Source organism: Vigna angularis, chromosome 7 (genome assembly GCF_016808095.1).
Source record: "Vigna angularis cultivar LongXiaoDou No.4 chromosome 7, ASM1680809v1, whole genome shotgun sequence".
Classification (NCBI taxonomy): domain Eukaryota; kingdom Viridiplantae; phylum Streptophyta; class Magnoliopsida; order Fabales; family Fabaceae; genus Vigna; species Vigna angularis.
Window position 1 is genome coordinate 8,801,282 of NC_068976.1, and position 19,710 is coordinate 8,820,991.

The 19,710-nt window shown below is 34.2% G+C and overlaps 1 protein-coding gene across 1 annotated transcript; it reads left to right on the plus strand.

Moving 5' to 3' along the window:
- The first annotated feature begins 10,668 nt into the window (after positions 1-10,668).
- Positions 10,669-18,662, plus strand: LOC108338291 (cyclic nucleotide-gated ion channel 1). The gene is made up of 8 exons (XM_017575079.2): positions 10,669-10,809; positions 11,244-11,362; positions 11,670-12,237; positions 12,354-12,566; positions 14,953-15,248; positions 15,803-15,914; positions 16,714-16,950; positions 17,806-18,662. The coding sequence occupies exons 2-8, from the start codon at positions 11,331-11,333 to the stop codon at positions 18,505-18,507; spliced, it is 2,160 nt and encodes a 719-aa protein (XP_017430568.1). The 5' UTR covers positions 10,669-10,809; positions 11,244-11,330; the 3' UTR covers positions 18,508-18,662.
- Positions 18,663-19,710: the final 1,048 nt, after the last annotated feature.

Below are 19,710 nucleotides of genomic sequence, written 5' to 3' on the forward strand. Positions count from 1 at the left end.
CTTGGTGCACTTACCAAAAGCTGGCAGGAGGCGCGTATTTATTCAAATTATAGAAATAAAAATAGAAGTAAAGGAAATGTGATAGAAAAGCAAACAATAGTAGAGAATTAGGGTTTTGATGGTGCACCTTGAGCTTCTCCATGATTGTGATCAGTATTTTTTTTTTTGAGTTTTCTACCTTGATCTTCTCTTCATGATCGTGAACAAATTTTTTAGTTTTTTGCCTTGATCTTCTGTTGCAATGGAGGTTTTCTGAGCTTTTCTGTCACGGTTTTTACTGCACACCATTTGTTAGATTTATTGCTCTTGTTGTGTTTTTGGGGCTTTCTTGTGATTGAATCTTGAGCGTTGTGCTTAGCCTGGGTGTCTTGCTTTTAGTGTTATGTGTTGTGAAATCGATATTGCAAAGGTTTCGCGAAGGTTGGACGGTATTGGTACTGTAAAATCCAACCCTCTGATTCCAGCGTTCTTCTTCCTCGGATAGTTCCTTGAATCTCTGATGATTTATCGAATGTTGCATATAAGCAGTTTCCTGTTTTTGGTGTGGTCCTTGATTTAAGGCAGATTTGCATCCGCAAGTGGTGGAACATTGCTTTCCTGGTTTATCTCCCTATAAATAAAGCCACTTCCTCTTCCGAAAAATTAAGATACTCACATCTTCTCTCTAAATCACTTCTCTTATTCTCATTTTTTATCTGTTTCTCTTCTCCCTTATCATCTTATATCCTGGGTTATTATTATGACCCAAGTGGAAGAATTGGAACATGACCTTGTAGATTTGGGCTCAGATGCTGAATTAGAAGAAGACCAATATAGCCACCATGTGAAGCCTAAAAGGAAAGGGAAACAACCCAAATGGACTAAGTGATGCCTAAAAGGAAAGGGAAACAATCCAAAAGGATGGAAGATGATGTGGTCAATGATAAAGTTGGAAGGAGATGAATTTTGATAGTTTTGTAAAGATATTTTGAGATATTGTCCTTTTTTTTCCCTTTTGTTTTGTACAAGTTAGTTTTTTCCTTAACAAACTATATATGTCTTTTGTTTGGATTGTGAGGGCAATGAATCCTTCTTCATATTTTTTTTTTATTTTTGTTTCTTTGATCTGTCGTTCTTCTTCTTTCTCTTCTAAAACTCATCAGTTGGTGCTTTCATTGAGAGAATGGTAGGTTCATTATCATCTGTTAATGATGCTGCCACCATGGAAGCTCTTATTTCTACCATTAAAGCCTTATCCACCATACTCGATGCCTTGGAAATTGATGAGCCAAACTAGAAATGTATAACCCATTACACTTACCCACCACCATTAAACTGGATGTACCTCAATTTAATGGTGAGGACCCCTTAGGTTGGATCTTAAAAGTAAATAAGTTTTTTTAACTATCATTGTACTAGAATGAACAACAATTGCGAATTGTTTCCATCTACATGGAAGGAGAAGTCCTAAGTTGGTATCAATGGATGCACTATTAAGACAAGATCGCTGATAAGACTGAATTGTCTAAACATCGTCATATTTTTTGAAGTTTAGAAAACAACAATAAACGAAATGATCATATGACAAAGTATTATCTTTAGAAAAACAATATAGCTAAAAGATAAGCAGTTTATAAAAAAGTTTTCTGAAATCTAAATACTTTGAGAAAATCTTTAGTAAATGCGCCCATACATGAAGATGCATTACTAAACGATTTCCCTATTAAATGTGTCAATGACAGTCTTGCTAAATGCACTAGGGATATACATTGCTAAAAAAATGCTTAAACAAACTCTAACATGTCTTGATAGATAAAATGTCAAAAGATGTTTTTGAAAGATACGCCAAAAGTCACGATGATTAAAAACTTATGCTAAAAGACACCTTGCTAAATGTGCTTTTGAACGAAATAGAGATAACTTAAAGAAGTGTTTGTTCCAAACGATTTCTTTCATCCAATGATGAAAACTTCATAAACTACTTCGTTTATTTGTCAAATGCTCAAATGATCAAATCCTGCCTAAACGTCAGAAAATGTGAAAAACACTTTGTTGTTTTGAACATGCATTAAATGTCATTAAATGCACAACGTTTAAAAACAACAAAAGTGATTAGAAAAAAAAATCATATCTGCCTACATGCATATCTACTCTACTTTATGCAGATTACTTATGTCAAGTATCCACGTGTTAAATCCTATACAAACTAGAAGTGGATGTTAGAGACAAAGAAGATATTCACGAAATGTTCTCTTTATGAAAAGTCGTGTCAGAAAGTTCGTACAACCTACTTTTGATAAAGAACTGAAAAAACATGACTGCTTTGATAAGTTGACTTTAACCATCGACTACTACCTACAACAAGGCTAAGAAGACATGAAGATTAAAACAAAGTACTATATAACGAACATTTTTTTTTGAAGCCTACATATTGAAAAATGTCGAAGAAAAGAGCAAGAGAATAAGCACACGAAAAAGAAAAGCTCAAGAGAAAAATAAAACACTCTCAAGTTTCATAGAATCATAAGCCTACTGTTGTAAGAAGAGAGAAACCCTGACAGTCTATTAGATTGAATGTTATGGTATACACATCCTCTCTGGAGAGTAATCGTCCAAGGACTTCTAAGTGATTTGTTTGATTGCAATTTCTGAAGAGAATTAAAACACTTAACACTTAACTCGATGTGGTTAAACGGTAGTTAGACATGTTTGTCTAATGGTAACTAGGAGTGGGTGAAACTCGACTAAATAATGTATTGGGACGATACCACGAGTGTCTAGGGATACAAAAAATGGTGAAGAATACTACACAACCAAGAGTGGGTGAAACTCGGTTCTAATCAGAGTAACCGGGGTTACTTTGATTGACTAGGTGATACCAAGAGTGGTGAGGATACTCAATTATAATCTTGTTGAAGATTATAGTGGAACCCTCTAAGAGTTCTTAGAGGAGAACTAGACGTAGCTCGATGGAGTGAATTAGTATAAAAATAATTGTGCGTTTATTGCTATAATCTTGCTAAACGCTTTGCTTACAAACCCTACAATTACGTATTATCTTAACCGTTATAAAAACTCTTGTCACCAAACACTATTTTTATTAAGAGGTAGCTTTTTCGAAATGCTACGACAAATTTGTTTAAACGATTGAAAAATATTTGTTTGAGAACTTATAGTTTGAAGAGAACTTTCAAATCAAGTGTTTAACAACTTATATAAATCTTTTAATTCTTGACAAGGTTGTTAAACTATCTCATTTGCGGAAAGTTTTTCTATAACACTATTCAACCCCTTTCTAGTGTTTTTCAAGTACTTCATGCACATAATGACCAACTCTCATCTTGGGTTGCATTTCTTTGATATATGGATTTGCTATTTGCCCTTACAGATTTTGATGATCCTTAGGGTTCACTCTTCAAATTGACCCAAACTGATTCAGTTTGAGAATACCAAGCTCAATTCGAGAATCTTGCCAATTGTGTTCATGGTTTATCGACACCATTTGACTTTAGCTGATTTATTTCTGTTCTCAAGCCATATATTCAACGTGAAGTTATCCCTTTCTAGCTAAACTTGCTTTCTGAAGTCATCATCGTTGCAAACTTGTGGAAGGAAATTTTTTTTTCTGCAAAACCTAAATCTAGGGATATTACAAAGGAACATCTTCCCCTTTTAGAGCCATTTCTTCTACAACATAAGAATTGTAGAACTATCAATCATAACCACCGGCGCAAAAGGTTTGTGGCCTACACCAACTGATCCTCTGATATTCAAGCTCAAACCTGCAGGGAAAATGAGTTTTGTTACTATTATGATGAACAATTTACTATAAGGCACCATTGTCAGAAAATTTTTTATCTTCTTATTGCAGTACCAAAATTTCCCTCGGTTGATGGTGAGCTCACCAAGTTGTTAAACACTTTTGAGTAAGAGGTAAATCAAGGATCCAACCCATTGATTACCCTGACCCACCAGATGCCCAAATCAGTATTTATTCCTTGATGGGGCACATCACACTACAAACACTTTGGGTTGAAGGTGTAATTGAAAAAATCTTAGTTGTCATTCTTGTGGACCCACAATTTTGTGCAAGATAGAGTAGGACAATTTTTGGGCCTACAAGTGCAAACAACCCAACCTTTCCCAATGATGGTAGGTGAAGAGATCATATATGATTCCCACATCCTGAGTGTGGGGATTCAAATTGATTGATTTGAATTTCAAGTTGACCTTCTTGTGTTACCCCTTAGTGAGGCTAATTTAGTTTTAGGGATTCAATGGTTTAAATCTCTTGGGCCGGTGTTAACAGATTATGATTCTCTGACCATGAAATTCATTAAAGATGGGAAGGTGGTACAATTAAAAGGCCATATTAAACCCATCCCTTCTAAGGCAACTACATCCCAATTCAAACATATGGCTACAACTAAAGTCATAGTATAAATATTCCATCTCTAAGTGTTACCCTTAGTTCCACAATCCTATGAAGTTGTTCCTTATCCAGAACCTATTACCAATCTTTTGAACCATTAGCACCCTTTTTGACACACCTAACACACTTCCTCCACAACGAATAATAGATCATCAACTATCGTTGCTCCAAAGGCATTAATCTTGTAAATGTGATTCAACGCAACAACAATGCTTTCTCTTCACTTGTTTTGCTAGATAAAAAAAAGAGACAGAAGTTGAAGGTTTTGTACTAACTACCATGCACTAAATGAATTCACAAATAAGGATCATTTTCCTATTCCATCAATTAAGGAGTTAATCGATGAATTACATGGGACACAATGGTTCAGGAAGCTCAATTTAAGGTCTAGGTATCACCAAATTAGAATGCATGCTAAGTATGTACACAAAGCTACTTTTTAGAACTCATGACATGCATTATGAGTTTCTAGTTATTCTCGTTTCAGGTCACCGCGAACATGTTGTTTCAACCATATTTGGGATGATTTGTTATTGTGTTATTTGACGACATTTTAATATATGGTAAACCCTTATATGATCCTGATACAACTCCAATAAAATGTGATAATGATATTACACAGATGATCGCAAGGTGAAAAAAAACATAAACTATTGATAAATCTGTGTTACGTCCAAACATTTGGGAATATATTGAACTTTTCATTCAGACCAAAGATATTCGTCCTCCAACTCAAGCTGAACACTATGAGGATCTCAAAGATTGGACTTACATAGACGAACACGGACAAAGAAGAAATAGATGGATATATTGATTTTTATCTCATTTGTAATGTTTAAGACGGTTTAAGACTTCAATAATTGTTGTAATGTGACTTTTTTATGTTATGTTTAAATTGTTATGTTTCAAATAAAAGTCTCATATTATATATTTTATATCAAGTGAGTTCTATTATTTACTTTTATTATATGTAAATAATAAATATCAATTTAAATGGAAATTATCAAAATAGTATTTTTATATAAAAAAAACTAATTTCTATTTTGTATTATACAAAAAATAGCATTCATATAAATAAATTATATTTTACAATCATTTAAATTAAAACAAAAATAACACAAATATGTATTTTATAGCCTAAACTCTCTAGTAATCGATTATAGGTGTTGTGTAATCGATTACCGTGTGTTTTAATAAAAAAAACTCTCTAGTAATCAATTACAAGGCTTCTGTAATCGATTACCACGTGTCTTAATACACAAATACTCTTTGGTAATCGATTACAGGTGTTATGTAATCGATTACCACGTGTTTTAATACGTAAAAACTCTCTGGTAATCGATTACTAGAGGCTCTGGTAATCGATTACAGAAACCCTATACCTATAAATACTACTTTTTCTCTCTTCTCGCAGACCCTTACTTTTTCCTCTCTACACATCGTCTCTCCTCCATTAGAGAACCTTCCCAAGCTCAAAAAAACATCTCATCTTCTAGTCCTTTCACTTCAAATCAACATTTTTCCATTCCTCTTCAATTTCCACCGATTGAAATTTCTTGAAATGTTTGATTCTTCAAAGAGGAAAGGGTTAGGGGCTCATCTTCTTCAGGTGCAAGACGTCACTAGCGTGAACCCTCACTGATTGAAAGCCTACCCTCACCCTCGCCACCACCGTCACCGAATCAACCAGACCCAAATCTTCTATTTTCTACCCTTGCACAATTAGAGATGTATTTCTCACTTTTTTGTGACCATGAAGTTATTGAGCCAAAACACCTAGATGAAGAATACTTTAATGACGAAGATTTTGAATTTTACCACATGTTGACAAATCTGCGTTTGGGTGATTTTCTCTTTGATTACTCAAACTTCTACCCTGATTTAGTATGTGTTTTTTTATAGCAACCTCAAAATATCTGACAATGCAACCATTAAGACTAAGTTGAAAAATGTAAAAATGATAATCAAACCTAACCTAATAGCTTCCATCGCCAACCTACCATCTATCGACTTGAATTTTGAGGGTAATTTACTTGAGCAATGGGCAAATCAATATAATGTCCTATAAGCAAAACAAATTATCTCTATACTCAACAAACCCCTTACTGGTGGAATACTAATCGGCTCTATGACAATCTAGGCCAGAATATTACATTATATTATATGTCATATTTTGATTTCTCGTGTGTTTAACGTTGTACATGTTACCGAGGAAGATCTACTTTTAATGTGGATTATAATGACAACAAAGTAGATTATCTGGGGCCGTCTCATCTGATATAGGATGAAGAAGGCTTTGAGGCCAGTGGCTCATTTACCTTATGCATTTTTGGTCCCGGATCATGTAACATTTTCAAATTCCATTGGATGATGAAATACTTGTCCCAGAGAAAAGGAAGTTCACAATTGCGCAGAAGTGATAATGTCTTAAGGATTTAAAAAAACCCTTGACAATGAATGGATTCACAAATATGCTTCTGCTCCTGCTCAACGCCAACGTACTGAACGTCCTCAGCACCAACCACCTCCCCTTCAATAAGATACTTCTTCACTTCATGACATGATGACGAGGATCAATGATCAGCGACATTTGTTGGTGACAACTTAATAGTATGAATGCTAGATTTGAACAACTGAAACTAAACATGGGTGACAAATTTGATACAATTGATGCTCGAGTTGAACATCTTGAGCAAGACATGCAGTATCTATGACGTCATTTTGGTCCACAGGGCGGATCTTCATAGATAGATTTCCATTTAATTGTATTGTCTTGTAATTTTATTTTTAGCTTTTCGTTATGCATTTCTAATTTAGTAAAATAGTTTATATTTTCTTTATGACTTTGTTTTATACTTTTCATTTCTATTTACCTTCAAACAATAACTCATGGTAAAGATAATAATACATATAAATGTAATCAGCACATGTCTTTACAATAACGAAAATAAGAACACAATAATAACATACACATATGTTGAAAAAGTATGCCAATGTAATGAACACCATAACCTACACTAATGGTGAAGAACCAAAAAAACTCTTTGTTTTAACACCACAACCCTCTGGTAATCGATTACTACCCTTCTATAATCGATTACCAAAGAACTTTTTCCCATTTACACTATTGGTAATCGATTACAACTTTTCTATAATCGATTACCAGAGATTTTTTGCCCATTTACACTACTGGTAATCGATTACAACCCTGTTGTAATTGATTACTAGTGAGGTTTTGTCTATATAAGGTGAAGTCGTGCCCCCTGTACGACTTCAATACGCTGTAATCGATTATAAGGCCTGATAATCAATTACCAAGCCCTAAAATTGTGTTTAGGGTGCACGACTTCACCTTTGACCATTGTGTCAGGGTGAAGTCGTGTAGGGGAGGCATAAATTCTTCATTTCAAGTCGTCTAAGGCCCCCACGACTTTCCTAAAACCGTAAATTTAAAGTTTTTTGCCTAAATGCGTAAAATCATATTATAATTTTCCTATTTACATTAAAAAAATCGTGATGCATGATTAGCAAGAAACTCATATTTACCTTAGAACCACCATCAGGAACCAAGAAGCAAGGATATCCCATCATCTAAGAAGATGATTGAGATTCTACACGGACTTACCTCTTTCATTAGCTCTATGCCTACTAAATCCATAATCCTAAACAAATGACAAAATTGGTTTGTGAACTCAAACCATCCAAGTAAGACCATCAACATCCATTAGAAACAACTCTGTCTCACTACTTACGTTGAGGAGCGAACTGACAGTTCTTGTAAATAAGCCACAACATTGTTTCTTGCTCTCGGTAGCGCGTTTCTTCACAACTGAGGTCTTCGTTGCCCTCGAGTACCTCTACACACTCTAAATCGTCTACCGCGACGTCAAACCCTAGAATGATTTCTGTCGCGAAGATGGTCATGTCATGCTCTTAGTTTTCGATATGTGCTTCAAATTCGACGTGACACCCAACCTCACAACAAACCCCAAGCATTGGCCCCCATTAACAGTTGCTTCAGTTGTAAATCGTCTCCCTTACAAACAACAACATCAAATGTTCCTTGTGGAGTTCATTGCGGAACCTGCAACGATGTTTTCACAATCGCGTGTGGGGTCGCACAAGTACCTCATGCCTGACCTCATCTTGGGTAACGGTCATGGTAATGGCGTGGATTGGTGGGCTTTTGGGGTTTTCATTTACGAGTCGCTATAGGAGACGACACTGTTTAAGGGGTGCAACAAGGAGAGCACACTACGAAACATATGTAGTGTTGTGTAAGGATGTTAAAGTGTTGATTGAGAAGCTGTTGATTAAGGATTCAAGAGGGGGTTAGGGTGCCACTGATGTTAAACAACACATGTTTTTTTTTTACGACATTAAGTGGCCTTGGGGAAGTAGTAAACCCTAGAATGCAGCTTCAGGATGTGCATAGCGGCACCGACACATGCCTGCTAGATTTTGGTATCAACATAGGCATGTTGTAGTTAACTTCTTTGACATTGAGAATGGTGGTGGAGTCGGAAGCCTTTCACAAGCAACACAATGTTCGTGTTAAATCTAAAATACACTTAGACTATAAACATTAGATATCTATATATGGTATTGTGATGGTATATCAAGAGAGAGACATACACAATTATTCTCTACTCTACTAATAATTAGGAATAGTGGGGTATTGTCTATTTTTTCTAAACAGATTCTTAAGGATGACAAGGATCGAGTCTACTATCCTCCGTCCACTATCCGACCATAACACGGATAATTTAATTCATGATCTATTAAATACCTGCTCTTAAAATAATATCTAGAGAAATTTTAAAAGCCATGAGTATTCATAAATATCCATAAATATTTAAAAATAATAATTTATAATGTTTAAAATGAAATATAAATAAAATTAGACAACTAAATGTAAAATGTAATGTAAATTAAATTAAACACAAATTAAATTTAATCTAATAAAATATAAATTAAACTTTAATTTTAATTAAACTTAGTTAAATAAAATATAAATTAAATTTTAATTTGAATTTTTTAGATAATGAATATCTATATATACGAATAGTATGATACCGCACCTCACTAGTTTATAAATGGATATTAATGGTTATCTATTATTCTTGGATATTTATTTAAAGTATCCATTTTATATAGTGAATTTTATTCACAAATATTCGTAGATAAGGGTGGCAATGTAGGGCATGTCAAATGGGTCGACCTGCATAACATGTAGTTTGTGTAGACTTACTACGGGACGAGACGAGCTGGTCCATTGGCTCGCAAACAATTCAAAACTTTAATTTTTTTTCTTCCAAAACGTGTTTCACTCACTCATTTTCTATTATGCATTTCTCATTCCTCTTTTGCATTCTTTTTTCTCTTTCGCAAATAAAAACATAAAGTGTGTTATTTATCATCTCTTCTCATCTTCTAACATCACACTCATATAGTGATTCAAGTAACTTCATTCATGATTATTAAGTTGGATAAGAATATAACAATAAAGAATTTAACCACGTCATTTTTTAAAATGGTTGAATTAAGCATAAAAATTGCAAAAAGGTTCAACCACAACAAATAAGTGAAAAAATATAAAATTTACTATTGGGAAAAAAATCAAGTTAAATATGCTATCCAATTTTATGCTAAACGAATTAGCCTGACTTGTATATTACTGACCATGCTTAAATGAACCAGGCTAACCCGCATTACTATCTCTACCCATAAACACGAGTATTTTTGGTATCACTATAATCTCTAAACTCAAATATTATTGACTTCTAATACTACTCTAATAGAGATTTACAAATTCGGGACCATATATTTATTAAAATTTTACTTTTTTCAATCTATTTTGGAAACAATTCCTTACTATCGTTATTTAATTCCTCCAAATCCAACACGGCGAGCATTGGTTTCGTAAATTCCGTAGAGGGACGACCCCTGTTGTCAACGGACTTGACGCGACCACCACCAGAACAGAATAAACGCACGACACACAAACCAGACAAAAGTAACGTATTTAACAATTTAAACTTTAAACTTCAGTGGGACCGACCACTCACATAAATTGTCGTGTTTCATCATCCCCATTCACACACCAAACAAAATCTCACTCCCCACATTTTCCATCTCCAGTCTCTGTAAAAACCCAAACTTTACCCACAAATTAACTCTTGAATGCAGGAAAAACTAACCACTTGGTGTAGTAACTGTCACTTCCTCGCTCCTTTCCTCGAACCTTCGTCTCTTCTATCTGCGTCCCCTTTTTCATTCCCTCTTCACTTGCAATCTGCTTTCATAGCCCTTCATACGCGCTTCATTGAGTTGGTCCTCTTCTTCTTTCTCTACCTTCATTTTCCATCGCAAGCAAGTTCAAACTTTTCAGTTTTCAGGTTCGTGCTTTCTCCTATTACTTTGTTTCCCCGTTGGAGTTCTCGCTCTGTTACTGCTCCGCATACTTGAACGCCCCTTGTTATTTTTCTCCACTGTTTATGTGCCATTACTTCTTTTTCTACTTCACCACTGTTTGGTGGAAATCTGGGAGTTTAATCAACGTCAACATATTAGTTATTTTCAACGAAACGTTCCGTTGAAAAAACAAAGATTGGGTTATTGTTTTTAATGGAATCTTTCTCTTTTGGGCTATAGCACCTATAATCACTCTTGGGAACTATATTTTTGGGTATCACAACTTTCATTTCTTTTAACATTACAAGTTTACATTGATTCATCGGTTTGTGTTTTTGGATGTTGTTATGGTGGGGTTTGTGCTTTAGTTGAGAAATGAAGTAAGTATCTGATTGTCAATGTTTCTTATTCATTTCAGGATAAGGGATTCTGGTTCATGAAGGAGGTATTCAATGAGATTTACAAGGCTGATTCTGCGGCATTGTTTTTGAAGTAGGCTATAATTATGAGTACCGCACAGCAAGAGAAGTTTGTTAGGTTAGTTTGATGATGCGTGCCTTATTTACTCTCAGTGATTATATGCTGCTGTCTGTGGAAATTTTAGAAGCATTCTACTTTCCATCCGTAGAATGTTTTTTTTTTTGTTTGAATTTTGCGGTTGAGGGTAAGGGTCACAATTCAGTTACTACTTCTCCAAATCAAAGTGACTCGAAATTTCCAAATTAACGACCTCATGTTACAGAGGTTTATTTGCCTTAATCAGTACTTATATGTAAGACATCTTTTAGCAGGAACTGAGTTTATATTGTCATTTATTCATTTTTAACATTTATGTAATGTTCAGGTTTCGGGATTCCAGTTTGGATAAGAGTTCTGAGGGCAATTATTCTGAGACTAAAATTTCACAGTCAGGGATATTTAGAACTACATTAAGTTCAGTTTCGGAGAAGTTTCAAAATGGATTGGAATCTGGTTCTGATAGGATGAAAAGATTCAGAACATCATTCAAATCTTTTCCCTTTAGTAGTGTTCTTTCTAGAAGCTCTAGTTCTAGAAAGAAAATACTTGATCCACAGGGTCCATTCCTTCAAAGGTGGAACAAGATTTTTGTATTATTATGTGTTATCGCAGTATCACTGGATCCTTTGTTCTTTTATGTCCCGGTTATTGATGATGAGAAAAAATGTCTTTCACTGGACATTAAGATGGAGATTACAGCAACTGTCTTAAGATCTTTCTCTGATGCTTTTTATATAGTCCACATGATTTTCCAATTTCGTACTGGATTCATTGCTCCCTCTTCTCGTGTATTTGGAAGAGGTGTTTTGGTTGAAGATTCTTGGGCAATAGCAAGGAGGTATCTATCATCATATTTCTTAGTTGACATTCTTGCTGTTCTTCCCCTCCCACAGGTACAGATACTTTCATCTTCCCTATGTCCCTCTAATATCTCATTGTAGATTCAATTTTTGCATTGTTGGGTTGATTGGTGATCTTATTGATTCAAGGCTTGTTATAATATTGGTAGGTGGTGATTCTAGTTATCATTCCAAAGATGAGTGGTTTTAAATCACTTAATACCAAGAACTTGCTGAAATTTGTTGTCTTCTTCCAATATGTGCCTCGTTTATTGCGGATCATTCCATTATATAGAGAAGTTACAAGGGCCTCTGGCATTCTCACTGAAACCGCTTGGGCTGGAGCTGCATTTAATCTCTTTCTTTACATGCTTGCAAGTCACGTAAGTTTAAGCTATATACCTTCATTTACACATATCGAAAATGAATTTTGATAATACTGTTTTCATATAGGTATTGGTTTGTGTTATTTACTTGCTATTTCTGGGTTTACTAGTTCTTTTGTTTTGTTTTGTTTTTTTTTTTTTTTTCTGTTTTTGTTCTAGCAGTTATTGATAACTTTTCAGATGTGGTGGTTGGAGTAATGTTCTGTCCATAGCAATTTCTTTTTATCTTATCAGTTAATTAAAAATTTGTGTTCTTTTTGTGGAGGCTATGTTTACATGCATAGGTGGGTTGGGATCCACACTTTCCACTTCTGCATGCTATGCTAGTTGCATAACAGACGTTTAGATTATCAGATGCAGGTATTTAAGGATAGAATTGGCTAGTTTATGATAGGAACGGTCAAAATTAAAAATTGCATAATCAGTTAATTAAAAATTTGTGGATTTTTTTGTGGAGGCTGTGTGCATGCATAAGTGGGTTGGGATCTTCATTTGCACTTCTGCATGCTATGCTAGTTGCATAACGGACATATAGATAATTAGATGCAGGTATTTGAAGATTGAATTGGCTAGTTTATGATAGGGACGGTCAAAATGAAAATTGCATAATAGAATAGTTTCTAAAGAGTTCTAGCTTTGGGAATGGCTATATCCATTTAATACCTCTCTCTACAGACGATTCTTCCTACTCTCCTAAGCCAACTCTTACATTTATTCCACACCTTTCTAGCAGAGTCCTCTCTTACCTGCTTCCACATGTCTAGGTAATTACAAGATTTCTATCTTCTCACCCTCCAGTGAATTGTAAATCCTCTACTCCAGTTGCAATCCAATGATTTATTTGATTTCCATTCCCTGGTGAGAGGTGGGCATGTTTTCTTTTCCATGGGAAAATTGGATTCTAAAACATACTCTCGGAAATATTAAATTCTAATCAAACATGTTATGATTTTACTTGTTAATAACATTTGTGGTTTTGTTAAAGCTTTCTAGTTGGTTTTATTTTTTTCTTGCCCCATTTTATTCCTAAACAAATTATAATATTTATGATCATGGTAATCATGGCAATATTAAAGTATACATTTGTTGAATACTAAGTTGTCATAGGTGTTTTGAGGGGGATTGAATTCTTAAAGAAGACTTCTTAAAAGAATATAATGGTATTCATTTGTGACTCTTTATATTTCTAAAGGTCAGTACTGTTAAACTCTAAGAGTTATTTTCAGTCTTTAAAATGTTTTTGAATAAGAAAAAAAGTAGAAAAGAAGAAAAAAAGTAGAAATTAAGTAGAAAAGAAGAAAAAAAAAAAGAAAAAAAGAGACCAATTCAGTTTCCAAATTATCTTTCTGTTGGTCTAATTTTTTCTACACAATATTGTAGAAATTAAGTTCTTTGAGTGTTAAATACCAACATTTTCTTCGGAATACCACCAACAAACCTTGAAGCACCTTAAGTGGAGATGCAATTTGAAAGGTTAACTACCTTTGATATGCTAATTTCCATAACCGTAGTAAGTTTCTGATGTAAGGTGCATCAATTGTCCCATGGTGTAGGCTAGGTGGATTAAGTTACAATCAAATTGCGGCACGTGGGCTGTTACACTTTAAAGTAGAAAGAGTTGTACCATGACTATAGGGTATAGCTTTCAGCCCTGTGGTAATTGCTCAATCCAATAATTAGTATCAGAGCCAAGTTTACGAGTTCAATTACCAATGGAAAATTGTTGAGGGGGAGATTATTGTAGGTTGCATGAGTTTTCCCATGACGTGTAGGCTAGGTGACTCAAGTAACAATCAAAGAGTTCGATTCTTAGCAGGACAATTGTTGAGAGGGGAAGATTGTCATAAGGTACATCAATTGTCCTGTCATAGGCTAGGTAGGCCAAGTCACAATCTTGATGCTCTCACATTTGCACTATATATATATATATATATATATATATATATATATATATAGACACACACATTCATACACATTATACTACTTGGGGCATATATCTAGCCGAAGTGAGATCTGCAACAATTTCCTAGTTGTGTTTGAGCACACAAAATGAATTTCTATTGTACCTTTCTCTTTATGTCAAATTAGATAATTTTTGTGATCAGCAGGATGTTAATGATTTCTTATTCAGAATTTATATACTGTAAAAGATGTTGATGTGCCTGTGTTGGACACATTTTAGACGTTTGTGTCAAGTGTGAGATAATACTTCAAATTTTTGTTAAGAAGTTTTCATGTTGGTGCCTGTGCATGTTCACACTTCTCAAGTATCCATGTATATTGTAGTTCCCATGTACCTTTTTGTTTTAATTCCTAGTATTGCATGTTTAATATTACAAAATGTAATATTAATGGAAGTTTGAAGCTATGATTGATGTTGCAGGTTGCTGGTGCCTTTTGGTACTTGTTTTCTATAGAACGAGAAACCACATGTTGGCAAGAAGCCTGTCGAAGCAATGCAACAGTGTGTAACAAGGCAGATATGTATTGCAATGATTATTGGGGTGGGTTGAGCAAAATTTCGACATTCCTGAATACTTCTTGCCCAATTCAGAATGAAGATAAAAATCTCTTTGATTTTGGAATGTTCCTTGATGCTCTTCAATCTGGTGTTGTGGAGTCAAGAGATTTTCCACAAAAATTCTTTTACTGCTTTTGGTGGGGCTTAAAAAATTTGAGGTGCGCTTCTTTGGTTTTTATATTTACTATACGGTATGAATTTAGGATTGAAGGTAGATCATATTATGTTGCAATAAGTTTACCATTTTGTGGCTTCTTTTGGGGTTAGATGTGCAATAACAAGAGTATCTTTTGTATTGTTGTTCTACATGGATTTTATAAGTGTGCATGCGCTCAAAGCATAGAAATGTTTATGATAGTTCCCTCTTATGCTGGAGGACTTGTGTTGTGTTTACAACATCTCTTCCTTCCAAAGTGCATGCATCTTCAGGTTCAAGTGTTTTTGTCTGAAAGAAGTGGTTGGAAACATAATATTTGTAGATGTATAAAGAATGGATCATCAGTTAAATTAATGTACTTGTTAAATAAACTGATGTGCTGAAGGCTGGAAATTGATTTGCACTTCAGTTCTGAATCTGTTTAATAAAAATTCTACTACCTGGGTTGGGGATTCTCAGCCAGCATGAATGTATGTCTTTTAAATGTTAAACTTGAGCATATTATTACTATAAAGTTATTATCTAACATTATGTAATTGTTTTTTTTAATTGCAGTTCTCTTGGTCAGAACCTAGCAACGAGTACCTATGTTTGGGAAATATGTTTTGCAGTTTTCATTTCTGTATCTGGTTTGGTGTTATTTTCATTCCTCATTGGAAATATGCAGGTTCGTACCAAATATTCTGCCTGTTCCCTTTTTTAGGGTAGTTGAAGGTTCTTCTGGAGAAACTAAGAAATGCAATAATTTTTTTATTTTAATAAAATATTTATAAGATTTTCTATTTTACCCTTTTCCTTTCTGTATCATACTAAAGTATATATTTCAACTAGTTAAAATTAGGTGAAGGGTGAGAGTATAAATGGTTAATGACAGTTAAATAGAAACAAAAAAATTTCATCTAATCATGCAATGTAGCTGACATGTACTATTTGTTAATTTTGGATTTTGTAGTACATTTATTGCAAGCCTTTTCTTGTCTTTTTCTTTTCCTTCTTTGAATACTGTTCTTCTGTAAGGTCAGTAAATCTTTTTATCTTGTTAGTTGAATTAAGACATCCTAATTTAATTATGAGATTTCCTAGGAACAACTGCCAAACTAGTTTTTCTTATCCATCTTCTAATTGTATTCAAACGCTGGTCTCCTTGGCTTTTCCATCACAATTCTACAAAACTTATTGTGGTGATATCCGTAAGTTAAGCAATTCTTGTACTTTATGGCTTAAAATAAATTAGTTATGAACAATGCTATAACAAGCAATAAAAGTTAGTTATGAGTTTAGTAGAGGTAAATTAATTTGATAAGAAGAGAGTATACTTGCAAGAGGAATAAATAAGGAGGGGAATAGAGAAAGAGTTGGTATAAGTTTTGATTTGCCATGTGAAACTCAATCTATTATTTAGAAGCCTGAGTCATTCTGTTATATTTTCTCTAGTTTTTTGACCAATTAAACTTGTTTTGAAACAGACATATTTGCAGTCAACAACCACAAGATTGGAGGAGATGAGAGTAAAGAGGAGAGATGCAGAACAGTGGATGTCTCACCGATTACTTCCTGACGGCCTGCGAGTGCGAATCAGACGATATGAACAGTACAAATGGCAAGAAACCAGAGGCGTAGATGAAGACAATTTGGTTCGTAATCTTCCCAAGGATTTAAGAAGAGACATTAAGCGACATCTTTGTTTGGCTTTGCTGATGAGAGTAAGTGCCTCTGTCCCCTTCGTAGATTTTCTTTTTAATCTTTATTCCTTTTCTGATGTTATCCACATGTTTTGGATCACCTGGGTGTGGTGATTGTGAAAGTGGAGTATAACATCTAAAAGATAATTTGGGATTGAATTGATCTCTGATTTGAGTATTCTTCGTTTTATTTATTTTTCTTTTTTTATATTTTATAGTGCAATTAAAAAGACTGAAATCTCTCTTAGAATTCTATAACTGTGCTTCAACATTTGCAAAAATATAAAGAATTACATCAGTACCTATTACATACTTCATTAAGTATTCAATCTCCATTAAACACTACATTATTCAACAATGTGTGTACTTTAAAGGATTACTATCACCATAAGTAGCCTAATGTTATTAGGAATAAAAGGGGCAAGACAAAAGCCCAACTAAAAAACCTTTAACAAAACCAAAAATTATGTCTTATCACTTTTAAAGACAATCATCACTGTTATAGAAAAATCTTATAAAACCCACAATTCAATTAATGTTTTATCTGGTTATATTGATGTTTTTAAGAAACAAAAATAGCTTTTTTCCACTCTTATTATCCAAGGTCAATCTTATAACTTTGTCATGTTAGTGTACTTCAATGGACAAGTTTTACAAAACTCAGCTTTTAGACCTATCACCTTCAATGTATAAGTTTTAGCACCTTGCAATATATCTAACAGTTAGTTTGGTTTCAAAATTAGTTTCTGGCATTCTGCAACAGTTCTGTGCTTTCAATGACATTGCTAATAGAGAAAAATAAAAGCCATAGTTGATTTTCAGTTCAATAGTAGAAATAACCAACCCAACATTTTGTATTGTGTGAACCCACCAAAGGTGCCAATGTTTGAGAAAATGGATGAACAACTTCTGGATGCAATGTGTGACCGTCTCAAGCCGGTGCTGTTCACCGAAGAAAGCTACATCGTCAGGGAAGGAGACCCAGTTGATGAGATGCTCTTTGTAATGCGTGGTAAGTTATTGACCATAACAACCAACGGTGGAAGAACTGGTTTCTTCAACTCTGAGTATCTAAAAGCTGGTGACTTTTGTGGAGAGGAGCTTCTGACATGGGCCTTGGATCCTCATTCCTCATCCAGCCTTCCCACTTCAACAAGAACTGTTCAAACTCTTTCAGAAGTGGAAGCCTTTGCCCTCAAAGCTGATGACTTGAAGTTTGTGGCGTCACAGTTTCGGCGGCTTCACAGCAAGCAGCTGCGCCACACTTTCCGGTTCTACTCGCAACAGTGGCGCACCTGGGCGGCGTGCTTCATTCAAGCTGCGTGGCGGCGGTATAGTAAGAGGAAGCTTGAAGAATCCCTGGTTGAAGAAGAGGAGAATAGACTGCAAAATGTGTTGGCTAAATCAGGTGGAAGCTCACCAAGCCTTGGTGCTACAATATATGCTTCAAGGTTTGCTGCTAATGCACTTACATTGCTTCGCCGTAATGGTGCAAAGAAGGGTAGGGTGCCTGAGAGATTACCGCCTATGCTGCTTCAGAAGCCTGCAGAACCTGATTTTACTGCGGATGAGGAATAGAGAGTGTGATTTTGAAGCACAAATGATGAACATGGATTGATATTTTGGTAGAATTGTATATGTAATATTTTGGTAGAACAAGGCAAGTTGTATATAATAATATCCTGTTATTGAATGCTTTTTAATATAATGTTTTTCGTTTCTTCTTTTTTTTACTCTAAAGAATTTCGTTATTGCGTCATCAAAACCATAAAAATGGAGAATATCTAATGGAAACATCTCCATTGAGGTAATTGTTTCCTGCACCTCCATAATTTCTAACTGCACCCCCACAATGCCATGAAAAGATTTAAAGACCCTTAATCACACCATCATTGCTGCAGCAGCCACGTCACTACTACAGAGAAAGAAGAGAGGGAGAATGCTGCAGAGGAATAAAAGATAATGCAGAAAAAAAAACTTGTTTTGAATTTTATTTTTCTAGAATGTATTTCATGTGTTCTAAAATACTCTTTATGGAACACATTTTATGTAGGGGTGTTTATAAAAAAGTTATTCTGAAAGAGATTATATGCATTTCAAAAAGTTTATTTTGGAAAATTTATTCCGAAATGTATTTAATGTGTTTCAAAAATTCTATTTTAAAAGTTTTGTTTTGAAAATCTTAGTTTGAAAATTTTATCACTAAAATCTTGATTCAGAAATTCTATTTTGTAAATTTTATTTCAAAAATTGTTTTGAAAATCTCATTTTAGAAATCTGGAAATTCTATTTTGAAAATTTCATTACGGAAATTGTGTTCTAGAAATTAAAAATATGTAATATGAAAGTTTATTTTATGGAAAGTAAAATGACTATTTTGAAAATGTAAGGAAACCACTAAGGAATTGTAGAGGTACAAGAAGTAAAAAGACTTACATGATCTTTAGTCATGATCCTTATTTTAGTGGGTGGGGTGTCTCACTCTATACTAGGAATGGACAAATAGAACTGAACTGCACTGTACTACTAAAATCTGTACTGAACTAAAAACTAATTTGTATAAACTGAACTTAGCTGTAAAACAGTTTAGACAAACTGAACTAAACTATTTTTTGTTTTATCAAATTGGACTGAACTGAACTATACTAAATTGTACTAAACTACAATATAAACTAAACTGAACTACTAACTATACTAATTTTAAACTGAATTGTACTAGTTTTTAAACTGAATAATATAACAATACATGTTCTTTTTAATTGAAATTTATTTTAATATTTA

Coding starts and splice junctions, on each gene's coding strand:
- LOC108338291 (XM_017575079.2), top strand. CDS start 11,331: ATGAGTACCGCACAGCAAGAGAAGTTTGTTAG. Junction 11,363..11,669: donor CAGCAAGAGAAGTTTGTTAG/GTTAGTTTGATG, acceptor TGTAATGTTCAG/GTTTCGGGATTCCAGTTTGG. Junction 16,951..17,805: donor GTTTGGCTTTGCTGATGAGA/GTAAGTGCCTCT, acceptor AACCCACCAAAG/GTGCCAATGTTTGAGAAAAT.